This window comes from Bombina bombina, chromosome 1 (genome assembly GCF_027579735.1).
Source record: "Bombina bombina isolate aBomBom1 chromosome 1, aBomBom1.pri, whole genome shotgun sequence".
Lineage (NCBI taxonomy): Eukaryota > Metazoa > Chordata > Amphibia > Anura > Bombinatoridae > Bombina > Bombina bombina.
In genome coordinates this window covers 613226833-613241684 of record NC_069499.1, presented here as the reverse complement: position 1 = coordinate 613241684, position 14852 = coordinate 613226833, and the positions used below count along the sequence as shown (strand labels likewise).

Sequence of the window (14852 nt, the reverse complement as noted above, 5' to 3'; positions counted from 1 at the left end):
CGCTGTCCGCCGCCTGAGGTAGCGGACCTGTTTCCCGCAAAACAGCTACATACAGCTCCGTACGGAGCTTGATGAATACAACTGCTGTGGTTGTACCCTAAATGGGTCAGAATTATACCATAAGGAACTAATAGTACCATTTAGGGGTAAATAAGGTACAGATATGTTTCCAACTGTCAAAGGGTCCATGTCTGTACCATTTAATCCCCCAAAAAGGTACAAATTACTTGTGTGATCAAAAGGTTATTTGTTAGAGTTATATTTTATTATTATATTGTTGTCTATATGTTTTCTCTTTGTTTATGTTTTATGTGGAGTGTGTCACCATAAGTTAAATGGTGTGCTGTTAGAGTCTTGTCCTGAGTGAAACAAAGCATTTTGAGTAGCTCCTTTTGGAACAGTTGGTCTTGCCTGCTTTTTCAGGAATTTCAGTGGCAGGGTTGTAGGATCTGCTTTCTGGCTATACTTTGCAAACTCAGCAAACAGTGTGGCTACTGCAAGTTTCTTTTTTAAATTTTTGTTATTAAGCTAGACAAATACTTATATACTTAGCTTTCTGAGCAAGAGCACAGCAGGTGAATGTATATTTGAATGGTATTTCAAAAATTTGAAGGAACAGCATTTTGGCCTTTTTATTTCTTTCATATGTGCGGCGAGAGTCCATGAGCTAGTGACGTATGGGATATACATTCCTACCAGGAGGGGGCAAAGTCTCCCAAACCTCAAATGCTTATAACTGCACCTCCCACCTCACTCATACCTCAGTTTTACAAACTTTGCCTCCTTAGGAGATGGTGAAGCATGATGTGCTGATTTCTTCAGTGAAAGGCGCTTCTAAGCATTGTGTGTGCATGTCGCGCATGTGATGATGCTATTTATGTCATAGTGTGACGTGTCATCATTTTGCACGGTTTTATTGGCGCCAAATATTTCCCTCCAAAAATGTAAATTTTCCCACCAAAAGGTTCCAGTTATAGATCCGCCCCCAGCTCATTCAGTTTTCTTTGTCAACACTAAGAGAGCTTTCATGAAGCATTATTTTATAAATCGATTTTATTTTGTTATAAATTTACGCTTGTTTTATAATATAGGAGCATGGATATACATTTGCAGAATTATTATTTTTCTTTTTTTTTTTTGCAATTATGTCTTAAACTGAACCTGCCTCTGATGTTACCATAGGATTTGAGCTGCCTGAACACATATTTACTAAAGCTAAGTATGTTTGTTGTATTAAAGCTGATCTAAATTATTCAGCTTTATTATGTGGCTCTTGTTTTTGACAAATTGTTAAATGCTGATAATATATCTATGAGTACAAATACACCCGCTGTTATTCTATCTCAGTCTAATGTACATAGCATTACTGCAGACATGTAAGATTTTATTGCTGCAGCTATAGAGAAGGCAATGACTGCTATTTTGCAACATTTTCCTAAACCTAGTGAATTAAAGGGACAGTCTAGTCCAAAATAAACTTTCATGATTCAGATAGGGCATGTCATTTTAAACAATTTTCCAATTTACTTTTATCACCAATTTTGCTTTGTTCTCTTGGTATTCTTAGTTGAAAGCTTAACCTAGGAGGTTCATATGCTAATTTCTTAGACCTTGAAGGCCGCCTCTTAAGAATGCATTTTAACAGGTTTTTCACCACTAGAGGGTGTTAGTTCATGAATTTCATATAGATAACACTGTGCTCATGCACGTGAAGTTACCTTGGAGCTATCACTGATTGGCTAAACTACAAGTCTGTCAAAAGAACTGAAAAAAGGGGCAGTTTGCAGAGGCTCAGATACAAGATAATCACAGAGATAAAAAAATATATAAATATAACTGTGTTGGTAAAAAAGGGATTATCTATCTTGTAAAACAATAACAATTCTGGTGTAGACTGTCCCTTTAAGTTCTGACCTTGAGCATACTGATGTATCCTCTACTGAAACGGATATAGAAAAATCTTTTTTATTTAAGTTAGAATATATTCATTCTCTCTTAAAGGAAGTTTTGTTTACTTTGGGTATTGAGGAGTCTAAACCTCCTGATGATAAGCTAGTAATTGTCTAAATTCTGTATTTAAGACTACTGTTATTACTACTGAAGTATTTCCTATTCCTGACGCTATCTCTAATGTGATTATGTGATTGCTAAAGAATGGTCTAAGCCTGGTACCTCTTTTAACCCTTCTTCTAGGTTTAAGAAATTGTATCCTTTACCTGTAGGCATTTTAAAACTTTGGGAAACAGTTCCTAAAACTGATTGGGCAATTTTCACTCTTGCCAGACATACTACTATTCATATGGAAGACAGTATTTCTTTTAAGGATCCTTTAGATAGGAAGATTGCAACTTATCTAAGAAGGGCATATTTTCATACTGGCTATTTTCCTAGACTTGCTATATCTAGGGCTGATGTTGCAGCTGCTTCTACTTTTTGGTTGGACAGTTTAGCCCAGCCCTTGTCTTCAGATTCTGAATTATCTAACATTATTGTTTTACTTCAACATACAAATCATTTTATTTATGATGCTATATTTGATGTTATAAGGATCAATGTCAAATCCATATCTTTAGCCATTCTAACTAGAAGAGTTTTATGGCTTAATCTTGGAATGCTTACATGATGTCTAGATTATTATCTCCACTGTTACTGGGGGGGGGGGGTAAGGGAGTCTTTCTGCCCCAAGACAAGAAATCTAAGGGTAATTTTTAAGCTCCCAATCATTTTTGTTCCTTTCGTCAGAATAGAGAACCTAAAACCACTCCTTCCCCTAAGGCTTCTGGTTCTAATTGGAGACCATCTCCAAATTGGAATAAACCCAAGCCTTATAATAAACAAAATCCTGCCCCTAAACCTACATGAAGGTGCGGCCCTCAAGCCAGTTCTTCTGGTAAGGGGCAGACTAAGCTATTTCAAAGAGTTTGGACAGACTCTGTCTAACATCTGTGGATTCAGAATATAATTTATCAGGGGTATGAAATAGGATTCAGAATAAGACCTCCTTTGGGAAGATTCTTTCTTACTCATGTACCAAAAAACCCAGTGAAATCTCAAGCCTTTCTGAAATGTGTTTCAGATCTAGAACTTTCAGGGGTAATTATCCCGGTTCCACAGCAGTAACAAGGATTGGGTTTTTTATTCAAATCTATTCATTGTACCAAAGAAGGAAAATTCTTTCAGACCAATTTTGGATCTGAAAACTTTAAATCGTTTTGTAAGAGTTCCAACTTTCAAGATAGTGACTATAAGGAATATTCTGCCTTTTGTTCAGCAAGGTCACTTCATGTGCTCAATAGACTTACAGGACGCTTACCTTCACAATTCGATTCATCCAGATCACTATCGTTTTCTAAGATTCTCTTTTCTAAACAAGCATTGCCGCTCTACTGTTTGGCCTTGCAACAGCACCAAGAACATTGTTCATAGTTTTAGGTGCCCTTCTATCTGTAATCAGAAAGCAGGGTATTGCAGTGTTTCCTTATTTGGACGATATCTTGGTACTAGCTCAATAGATTTCCAGATAGATTCAGTGTCCATGACTCTATCCCTAACAGGAAAGAGACGTTTGAGATTGGTTTCAGCTTGTCTAAACCTTTAGTCTCTTATCATTCCCTTCAGTGGCTATGTGCATGGAAGTTTTAGAACTTATGATTGCAGCATCGGACACAATCCTTTTTGCTTGTTTTCATATGAGACCTCTACAGCTTTGCATGTGGCACCAATGGTGCAGGGAATATACGCAGATATCACAACTAATATATTTAAATCCCAACACTCAACTCTTTCTGACTTGGTGGCTAAACCATCACCTTATTGTTCAAGGGGCCTCCTTTGTTCGTCCTAGACTGTGATCACAACAGATGCACATCTCACAGGTTGGGGGGCTGTTTGGGGGTCTCTGTCAGCACAAGGAGTTTGGAATCCTCGAGAGGCGAGGTTACCAATCTATATCTTAGAACTCTGTGCTATTTTCAGAGCTCTTCAGGCTTGGCCTCTACTAAAGAAAGAATTGTATATTTGGTTTCAAACAGATAATGTCAAAACAGTAGCATATGTCAATCATCAAGGGGGGACTCCCAGTCCCCTAGCAATGAAAGAAGTATCTCTAATACTTTCGTGGGCGGAATCCAACTCTTGTCTAATCACTGCGATTCATATACCAGGTATAGACAAATAGGAAGCGGATTATCTCAGCCGTCAGACTTTACATCCGGGGTAGTGGTCTCTCCATCCAGATTGTGCAGATGTGGGGTCTTCCAGACATAGATCTGATTCTCTAAACAAGATACTTCCCAGACACCTCCCCAGGTCCAGGGATCCTCAGGCGGAATTGATGGATGCTCTAGCAGTTCCATGGTTTTACCAACCTGCTTACATTTTTTCACCTCTGGTTCTTCTTCTAAGAGTGATCTCAAAAATCATAATGGAACAATCTTATGTGTTTCTGATAGCACTAGCATGGCCTTACAGGTTATTGTATGCAGACCTTGTCCGAATTTTCAGTTGCCAACCTTGGTCACTTCCTCTAAGACCAGACCTGTCTCAAGGCCTGTTTTTCCACCCGGATCTCAAATCTCTAAATTTGAAGGCATGGAAATTGAACGCTTAGTCCTTAGTCATAGAGGTTTCTCTGACTCTGTAATTAACACTATGATACAGGCTTGTAAGCCTGTTTCAAGGAAAATATATCATAAGGTTTGGAAAACCTATATTTCATGGTGTTCCACTCTTGATTATTCTTGGCATTCTTTTAGAATTCCTAGGATTGTATATTTACTTCAGGATGGTTTGGATAAAGGTTTGTCTGCCAATACTTTGAAAGGGGACACATCTCTGCTCTTTCTGTTTTATTTCACAGAAAGATTGCTAATTTTCCTTATGTTCACTGTTTCATACAGGCTTTGACTTGTATCAAACCTGTTATTAAAACTATCTCTCCTCCTCTAAATTTGGTATTAAAGACTTTGCAGGCTCCTCCTTTTGAGCCTATGCATTTTTTGGACATTAAACTACTTTTTTGGAAAGTGTTATTTCTCTTGGCTATATCTTCTGATAAAAGAGTTTCTGAACTGTCTGCTCTCTTTTACGAGTCTCCTTATCTGATTTTCCATCAAGATAAGCTGTATGGCGGACTTTGTTTAATTTTTACCTGAAGTTGTAAATTCTAACAACATCAATAGGGAAATTATTGTTCCTCCCTTGTGTCCTAATCCTAAGAATTCTCTTGAAAGGTCTTTACATTCTTTTGTTGTAGTAAGAGCTTTGAAATATTATAATTTAGGCTACTTAATATTTCAGAAAGACTTCTAGTCTATTTGTTATTTTTTCTAGTTCCAGAAAAGGTAAGAAAGCCTCTGCCATTTCTTTGGTATCTTGGTTGAAACTTCTCATTCACAAAGCTTATTTAGAGGCGGGGCAGTCTCCGTCTCAGAGAATAACAGCTCATTCTACAAGATCAGTTGCCACATCTTGGGTTTTCAAGAATGAAACTTCAGTTGATCAAATCTGCAAAGCAGCCACTTAGTCTTCTTTGCATACCTTTACTAAATATTTCCATTTTTATGTTTTTGCTTCTTCGGAAGCAGCTTTTGGTAGAAAGGTTCTTCAGGCAGCTTTCTCAGTTTGATTCTAGTGCCTATAATTTAAGTGTCACGCCGCGCCGCTCTAGCCTATGTAAGTCCACATTAACAATCTATCACTGCCCAAGTATAGGTGATACTTTGTGTGCTCCTGGGTGTGATAGATCGTTACTGCAATATTGCCCGTTTGAACCTTGCCTGTCTGATTACTCTATCTGTTATACCCCTGAATTGCTGGATTGATATACTGCTGCTGAACTTTGCTTGTCTGACTACTCTTCCTGTTTAACCCCTAAATTGCTGGACTGATACTGCTGCTGAACTCTGCTTGCCTGACTACTCTACCTTCTAACCCCTATTATTCTGGATTGCCTCTCTGTTGCCAAACCCTGCCTGCCTGACTATTCTAGTGGTTTACCTTGGACTGCTCTATCATTGCTGCTAAAGACTACCCTGCCTGCTTCCCTCATCTTGCTAACTTTCTCTGCTCTGGGATATTCCCTATCTTTCCGGCTCGACGCAGGGATTACAAGACTACTGGCCGAGTTTGGTCTGATAGAGGAGTATCCCACAAGCATTACATTCATTTTTTTGATTTTTTTAGAAAACTTAATTATTTTTTTGGATTTAATTTCTCAGCGGAAATAGCTGTCTTTATTTTATCCCTCCCTTTCTAGTGACTCGTGGACTTCCACATATTGGGTATTATACCCCATATGTCACTAGCTCATGGACTCTCACCACCTTATATGAAAGAAAACATAATTTATGTAAGAACTTACCTGATAAATTAATTTCTTTCATGGTGGCGAGTCCACGAGAACCACCCATTTATTTGGGGTTATGATTTTTTTTGTATTAAAGCACATTTTTTATCCTGTTCCTTGGCTATACGTTAAACTGATGTATGAGTGAGGTGGGAGGTGTATTTATAGGCATTTGAGGTTTGGGAAACTTTGCCCCATACTGGTCGGAATGTATATCCCATATGTCACTAGCTCATGGACTCTTGCCACCATGAACAAAATTAATTTATCAGGTAAGTTCTTACATAAATTATGTTTTTTGCTGCACTGAGTACAAATTTGTTATCATGATGTACAAAGGGCTTGTCACTGGGGCAGTACCCTTAAAAGTCAAAATTTGCACCATTTTTAAGGTTACATTATGGTACCATAGTACTGAGGTATAATTTAGTCGCCAAAGGTACATATTTGCCTTTGAAAAGTACAAACTGGAAGAGTACCAATATGTTCCCATGTTAAAAGGGTACAGCAGGTGTAACTTTGAGGATACTGCCCCAGTGACAAGCTGTTGTACCCCTAAAGGTACAATTTTTGCACATTTGTTCTGACAGTGTAGGAACCCAGAAATGACTCTCTGGGAAGGACAACCAGAGCATACTGAAGTAAGCCACAATCTCAAAGCAATTCAGACTATGCACTTCAGGCAAAAGGAGACTTAAAATGTTCCCTGCTCTCAAATGAATCAATTGTCAGTCTCATGTAAAGAAGAAGGGACTTAATAACAGTGACACGTTTAATGGATGAAATGGTTTATACCATGTAGGAGTTACATGGTATAACAATAGTAAATATGTAATGGGCTAAAGTAACAGAATTAGGTAGGAGCATAAAATCCTAGTATGTTTAAATTTAGGTTCACTTAGGAGCAAAGTGACCTAAAGAAACTAGCATGTTTAATTGGTTAAAAGCTCAGTAATAATTAGGCTTAAAGTGAAAAAATGATAGTGTTTAGTTTCAAGTGTTAAAGGTTTATTCATATTCCAGAATTCATACCCACAAATGTCTCTCATTTACTCAGATCCTTACTTCTTTGTTAATGACAAACAGCGGTCTTATTATAAACTGTTGTGTTACTGAGCAAGCTGCAGAAAGACCAGACTGTCTCTGATATCAACTGACTTGAAAATGACTATTCACCTTCCTCTCTTTATTCAGATGAAATAATCATCTTTTTAGATTGCGCAGAGGAAGTAAAATGTATACTTTAAGTATCCGTATACAAACAGTGGGTCTCCAAGCTGTGAAGACCCATTACGTCACCTGAAAACAGCCAATCAGAGAACATTTTCAGCCAATCAGAGCACAGAATAACTGAGCACATTGACATAATCTTTTCTAGCAAGCTTTGCTGTTGCCATCAGTCTGCCTAGAGACAGGGATAAATAGTAGCTTACTGCATAAATGTTGCCTTTGTGGAAATAGAAATATTTTGTAAGAGATTCGTGATATCAGTATTGCTCTCCGTTTTACTTTGAATGACTGTTTCTCACTGATCATTATTATAGTGTTTAGAAACGGACTGAACGTGCCCGACTGTATCAAGGCTAAGAATGAGCTATTCATCTCTAAAGAAAAAAAGGTGTTAGAATAAATTAACGCCTTAGCCACCAGAGGGCTGCAATGCATCATATATATGAATTCATTTGTTTGGAACATTTGTTAATAAATGTTTGTTAAACACAATAATTGTTTTTGAAAAAAAATAATATATATATATATAATTTTTCCCTTTATCAAAAGTAACATTCAAAAAGCAAATATTAACACTAGGGGGTATATTTATTAATGTGTAGCGATGTAGCGTTGCATATCGATATATGTACGCTGTCGGCATTTATCATTGCACCAGCAGTTCTTGTGAACTGCTGGTGCAATATCACCCCCTGCAGATTTGCGGCCAATCGGCCGCTAGCAGGGGGTGTCAATCAACCCGATCGTATTCAATCGGGTTGATTTCTGTCCCCGGCCTCAGAGCAGGTGGACAAGTTATGAAGCAGCGGTCTTTAGACCGATGTTTCGTAACTTCTGTTTCAGGCTCGCCGGAAATAGGCCCCTAGGATTTTAGTACTCTGGCTTTACACTTATTTGTTTTTCAAAAGAATAAAAATATTAATAAATTACATCAATGTAAATCTGGAATCTATACAAAGTATAATATTTGGATGTTATATTCAGCATTCAAATTTTAACAACTGAAATTTGAAGTTAAAGGTACAGTCTAGTCAAAATTAAACTTTCATGATTCAGATAGGGCATGCAATTTTAATCAACTTTCCAATATACCTTTATCATCAAATTTGCTTTGTTTTCTCTTGGTATCATTTGTTGAAAGCTAAACCTAGGTAAGCTCTTATACTAATTTCTAAGCCCATGAAGGCCGCTTCTTATCTCAGTGCATTTAGACAGTTTTTCACCGCTAGACAGTGCTACTTCATGTGTGCCATATAGATAACATTGTGCTCACGCTCGTGGAGTTACTTATGAGTGGGCACTGATTGGCTAAAATGTAAGTCTGTCAAAATAACTGAAATAAGGGGGCAGTCTTCAGAGGCCTAGATACAAGGTAATCACAGAGGTAAAAAGTATATTAATATAACTTTCTTGGTTATACAAAACTGGGGAATGGGTAATAAAGGGATTATCTATCTTTTTGAACAATAACAATTCTGGAGTAGACTGTCCCTTTAACATTTGTTTTCTTTAACATTTCTCAAATCCAAGTGTTTAATAATAAATACAGTATAATATTTGTTTATTAAGCATAAAGATATATCTATGAAAGTAGAAAAGTGCACACTGTCCAATTAAAGTAAGCCTCTCACTGGGTATTTAAACAATTACTGGTTTTATTATTCTTCCCAAACTTTTAATACACCAAATACCTCCACAGAATGATGGCACAATTCACTGTGGTCTCTGCAGCCTTCACCAGTTGCTATTTTCTTATAATTCTCTAAAGTATGGAGAGATCAGTTAGGATCATTAAATACAATAGAATATGTGCAAAATAAAAAAAGATTATAGAATAGCCCCCTGTATCATGTGACAGTAGCCATTAGCCAATCACACTGTGCACTCTTGCACAAGCTAGTAGTCGCTGGTGCCTCAGAAGGTCTGTATGTAAAAAGACTGTGCACAATTTTATAATGGAAGTAAATGGGAAAGACCTTTATAAATGGAAGGTCTATTTGAATCATGAAAGTTTTTTTCTTGACTTTAGTGTCCCTTTAAGCACAGTAAATTTTGCCCAGAAATTATTTTCTGTTTACACCAGAGCTGAAACTAATCATTTTTAATGGATTATGTATGTAGGTCTAGAGTAGTATATAGTGAAAGATAGTGAATTAAGGCCCAGATCACAAGCGGAGTACAAAAAAATAGCTCTGTTACTTTAACATTGCTCAGGCGCTCATATTAAAAGACTAAAGGTTTTTTTAATCGCTCAAGCTATAGGGGCCTATCTATCAAGCTCTGAACGGAGCTTTAAGGCCCGTGTTTCTGGCGAGTCTTCTAAAGACCGCTGCTCCATAACCTGTCTGCCTGCTCTGATGAGGCGGACAGGAATCGCCGGAAATCAACCCGATCGAGTACGATCGGGTTGATTGACACCCCCTACTGGCGGCCGATTGTCCGCGAGTCTGCAGGGGGCGGCGTTGCAACAGCAGCTCTTTTGAGCTGCTGGTGCAATGCTGAATACGGAGAGCGTATTGCTCTCCGCATTCCGCGATGTCTGTCGGACCTGATCTTTCATGATTCAGATAGACATATGATAAATAGGCCCCATCGTCTAGGGCATGCTGACATGAGATAGCACGGATGCACCAAATCCCTCACATAATAGACTTTTATGAGGGAACAGTAAATTCATGTTGGATATTGCTCAAACGCTAAGCAGATGGTGCGCTAAGCCGATGGTGCGCTAAGCTGATGGTGCGCTAAGCCGATGGTACGCTAAGCTGATGGTGCACTAAGCTGATGATGCACTAAGCCGATGGTGCGCTAAGCCGATGGTGCACTAAGCCGATGGTGCGCTAAGCCGATGGTGCGCTAAGCAGATGGTGCGCTAAGCCGATGGTGTGCTAAGCCGATGGTGCGCTAAGCTGATGGTGCGCTAAGCAGATGGTGCACTAAGCTGATGGTGCACTAAGCTGATCGTGCCCTAAGCAAATGGTGCGCTAAGCCGATGGTGCGCTAAGCTGATGGTGCGCTAAGCTGATGGTGCGCTAAGCTGATGGTGCGCTAAGCTGATGGTGCGCCAAGCTGATGGTGCGCTAAGCTGATGGTGCGCTAAGCAGATGGTGCACTAAGCAGATGGTGTACTAAGCGGATTATGGATAAATAGGGAGTTCTTCATGTGGCTCTGTGCTTTACTGGGTGGTATTTTAGACAGACACTTACCTCACCACTTGTAATACATGCCCAAAGAGCGAACTAATAGCGGTTTCTTCCTTCCATTAAAAGTGTAGGGTGCCATTAAAACAGATTTGGTCATATTACTCGCATCTCTGTTATTTTATTAAAAGGAGCAATATATCTTGGGCATGTGGTAATCAAAAAGTGAACTTTCTCTATTTAGGGCTAGATTACAAGTGGAGAGCTAAATTATCTCGCAACAGCAAATAGGCAAACTTGCCCGTTTGTGGGCATGCGATAATTATCTGCCAAATGCACATCTGTAGTAGCCACTAATCACCAGCTAGCTCACAGTAGCATAGGATATGTACATGTTCTTTTTCATCAAAGGATACCAAGAGAACAAAGTAAATTTATAAATATAAGTGAAATTAAAAGTGTCTTAAAATTACATGTGCTATCTGAAGCATGCACGTTTAATTTTAACTTTCCTATCCCTTTAAAGGGTTATGAAACCCAATTTTTTTTCTTTCATGATTCAGATAGAGCATGAAATCTTAGTATCTTTATTTGAAAAGGCAAGAATGTAAGCTTAGGAGCCAGCCAATTTTTGGATCAGTAGCGCTTGCTGATTGGTGGCACTTGCTAATTGGTGAAAATGTATATTTACATTGTATAACTTGTATAATTACAAAGTTGATTTAAGTCACAAATGTTATATTAGCTGCATTATTTTCCAATAATATTGAATGTCCCTTTAGCTATGCGATAAGAGAAAAAACGATTTACAAATAAATATGACTCACCTATGTATGTACTGTTTCTTCTTTTTGAACTGGATTATAAATATTTGTATGAGACAAGATTACCATATATGGTTGTTGACTTTTTACTGAGATGAATCTAAGCTAGACAACACAATACATATTTTGGCAAGACATTTTGTAATGAGCTTTTTGTTTTAACCAATTTAGGGGAACATTTTGACAGACATGCAACGTCCCATCAATCTTTGTTCAACACAGAGACTGCAGTGAATCCTAAGACCACTCTACGACGCAGAAGAACAATAATTGGGTTCTCTCATCATTCGCAGCAGGATCAAGGAGAGAGCAAGAAGGGTACAGCTGACTCAAATCCCAAGCAATCTGCTGCAGGTTATTATGCAATGCTCTGTATAGAAGAGTATTTATCTAATAAAGCACCTGGGGGCCCATTTATCAAAGGGCTTGCGGACCTGATCCGACACTGCGGATCAGGTCCGCAAGACCTCGCTAAATGCGGAGAGCAATACGCTCTCCGCATTTAACATTGCACCAGCAGCTCACAAGAGCTGCTGGTGCAACGCCGCCCCCTGCTGACTCGCGGCCAATCGGCCGCCAGCAGGGAGCTGTCAATCAACCCGATCGTATTCGATCGGGTTGATTTCCAGCGATTCCTGTCCGCCTGCTCAGAGCAGGCGGACAGGGTTATGAAGCAGCGGTCTTTAGACCGCTGCTTCATAAGTTGTGTTTCTGGCGAGTCTGAAGACTCGCCAGAAACACGGCCCTTCAAGCTCTGTACGGAGCTTGATAAATGGGCCTGATAGTCTATATAGGGTATTAGATATTGTTAGTTACCCCATGTGTACATAATAAAAGTGAGCACTCAGAGGGTCCAAAGAACTGGAAATTATTTAAAATGATCAATGCACTTAAAGGGATATAAAATTGCAAAAATAAAATGCTCTATTATATTAGAGCATTTTACTATTGTACTACTGTATTCAACACCTGCAAATAGATTAACCCTTTGAGTGCTAACGGCGGCATGGAGCCGTCGCTAAGTTTCGCCCACATCTCCCTCCACTCGTCCGATCTTGCCCTCATATTAAAGAGCAGGTTCGGGGCTTCACACAGAGCGTGATGACATCATCACACATTGACGCAATATTGTCATTACATAACTTTATTTACAACTGTCACTCTCAGTTATGGAGAGATGGGGCATTTCTAACCAAAGCACCATATTCCGTAAATTTTTTACGCACTCCACTTTTGTGCTAGAAATACATGTAGCCCCTCATTTGATGCCCAAAGGGGTGTACTTTCTACAAATGTGTACTTTATGTACCCTTTTTAACGTCCCATGTGGCTAGAGCTGTTTAGTTGCAGACATGACAGCCTAAAAAAGTCTAAAATCATTGTCTTTTAATTTTTAGGGGTGATGTTTGGAACTAGACAGTTGTAGCCACCTGGGAAGTTAAGATATAGTAAATAAAGTGCACATTTTTGGAAAGTGCACCCCTTGGTGCATCAAATAAGAGGCTACATGTATATATAGCACAAAATTGGAGTGCGCAATATATAACTAAACAGCGCACTTTGCTCAGAATTTTTTTTTTTTTAACAAGTGCAATATCTGCGTATTTGCTACATACTCCAGTTTTGAGATATAAATACAAAAAACCCCTCTTCTGATAGATCTGTGAGTGTAGTTTCAAAAAATGTATAGTTTAGTTGCCATATCTTAACTACCCTGGCGGCTAGAACTGTTTAAATGCCGGTAACACAATATTACATTTAAAAACGTTGTTTTTGATTATATACTAAATTGACATCCCGGCAATAAAACAGTAGGAAAACACAGTGAAACGTTCTCAATTTTTACTTATTTTATACAGGTTATCTACAACAAACATTTATCCACACAGGTTTTGATGATAGAGTTTACAAAAATAAAATTGCTTATGGTTAATTATTGAGTCAGGAGTAAAAATATACACTTTTCTCTAATGTTTTGCTTTATTTTTCCAACATGATAACAAATACACATATAATAATGATATATTTTGAATCTGCAGTCTGCTAAAAAAACAATATATAGTTTGTATAGGTTATTCACACAAAAACAACTTCTAAAAGTGTGTGAATGCAACAAAAAGCTCAAAACCAGCTTAGCACACAAGCAGCGGTAGCCACCTGGGAATGTAAGATACAGTATAAAAGGTACACAGTTTTGGAAAGTACACCCTTTGGCGCATCAAATGAGGGGCTGCATGTATTGCTAGCACAAATTTGGAGTGCGCAAGACATAAATATAAAATATAAATATTTTCTAAGCAAAGCACCATATTACATATAGCCCCTTATTTGATGCGTCATGGGGTTTACTTTCCACAAATGGATACTTTATGTACACTAATTTAACTTCCCAGGTGGCTAGAGCTGTTTTGGAAAGTACACCCCTTGGTGCATCAAATGAGGGTCTGCATGTATTGCTAGCACAAATTTGGAGTGCGTAAGATATAAATGAACATGTCGCTTTGTTTCATTTTTTATTTAATTTTGTGTGATATTCGCTTATTTGTTGCAAACTTCAGATTTCTGATACAAATACAAATAAGACCTCATTTGATGCAGCTGGGGTGTAGTTTCTAAAAATATATAGTTTTGTTGTCATATCTTGACTTCCCAGGCAGCTGAAGCTGTTTAATTGCTGGCAACAATACATTAAATTTGAAGATGCTTTTTGTTAAAGGGATATTCCAGCCAAAATCAGAAACCACATGGGTGCATTTCGGTATTGAACAGAAGCAAGTTTGTAATATATATCAATTGCCAAAAATGCTTCTAATACAAGCTATAGCTGTTTTAAACGTGTATTTAAGTATGCACCGTGCACCAGCATTTTAAACACAGCACTTGCTCACAGAGCCTAATGTGCTTATACCATCTGGTAATGACTCAATTTGTTAATTGCTGACATGATACAAGCCCCACTGGTGCTCTGAGCAGCTGCTTTATTTAAAATGTGGGTGCAGTGACAATATCTAGCTATGCTTCACTTGATAGATTTTACTAGAAGCATTTTTGCCAATCCATGAATATTGCAAATATGTTTCTATTCAAAGATGTAATAAATCTATGTGCATTTAAATTTTGACTGGAATGTCCCTTTAAGGTCTATCAAATTGACACATCGGCAATAATACAGTAGAAAAACACAGTGAAATGTTCTCAATTTCTGCTTATTTTAGACAGGTTACCTACTGCAAATATTTAGCAACACAGGTTTTGAAGATAGAGTTTAGAAAAATAAAATTACAAACTAATTGTTATTGGGTGTGGAGTAA

At 38.1% G+C, this 14852-nt stretch overlaps 1 protein-coding gene across 2 annotated transcripts in view; it reads left to right on the top strand.

The window, feature by feature from the left end:
* Positions 1-14852, top strand: part of NHSL2 (NHS like 2) — a 343137-nt gene that overhangs the window by 306462 nt on the left and 21823 nt on the right. For both annotated transcript variants that reach the window (XM_053698992.1, XM_053698994.1), the window contains one exon: positions 11713-11895. In XM_053698992.1, the coding sequence (XP_053554967.1) occupies positions 11713-11895 (183 nt within the window). The remainder of the gene's footprint in view (positions 1-11712; positions 11896-14852) is intronic.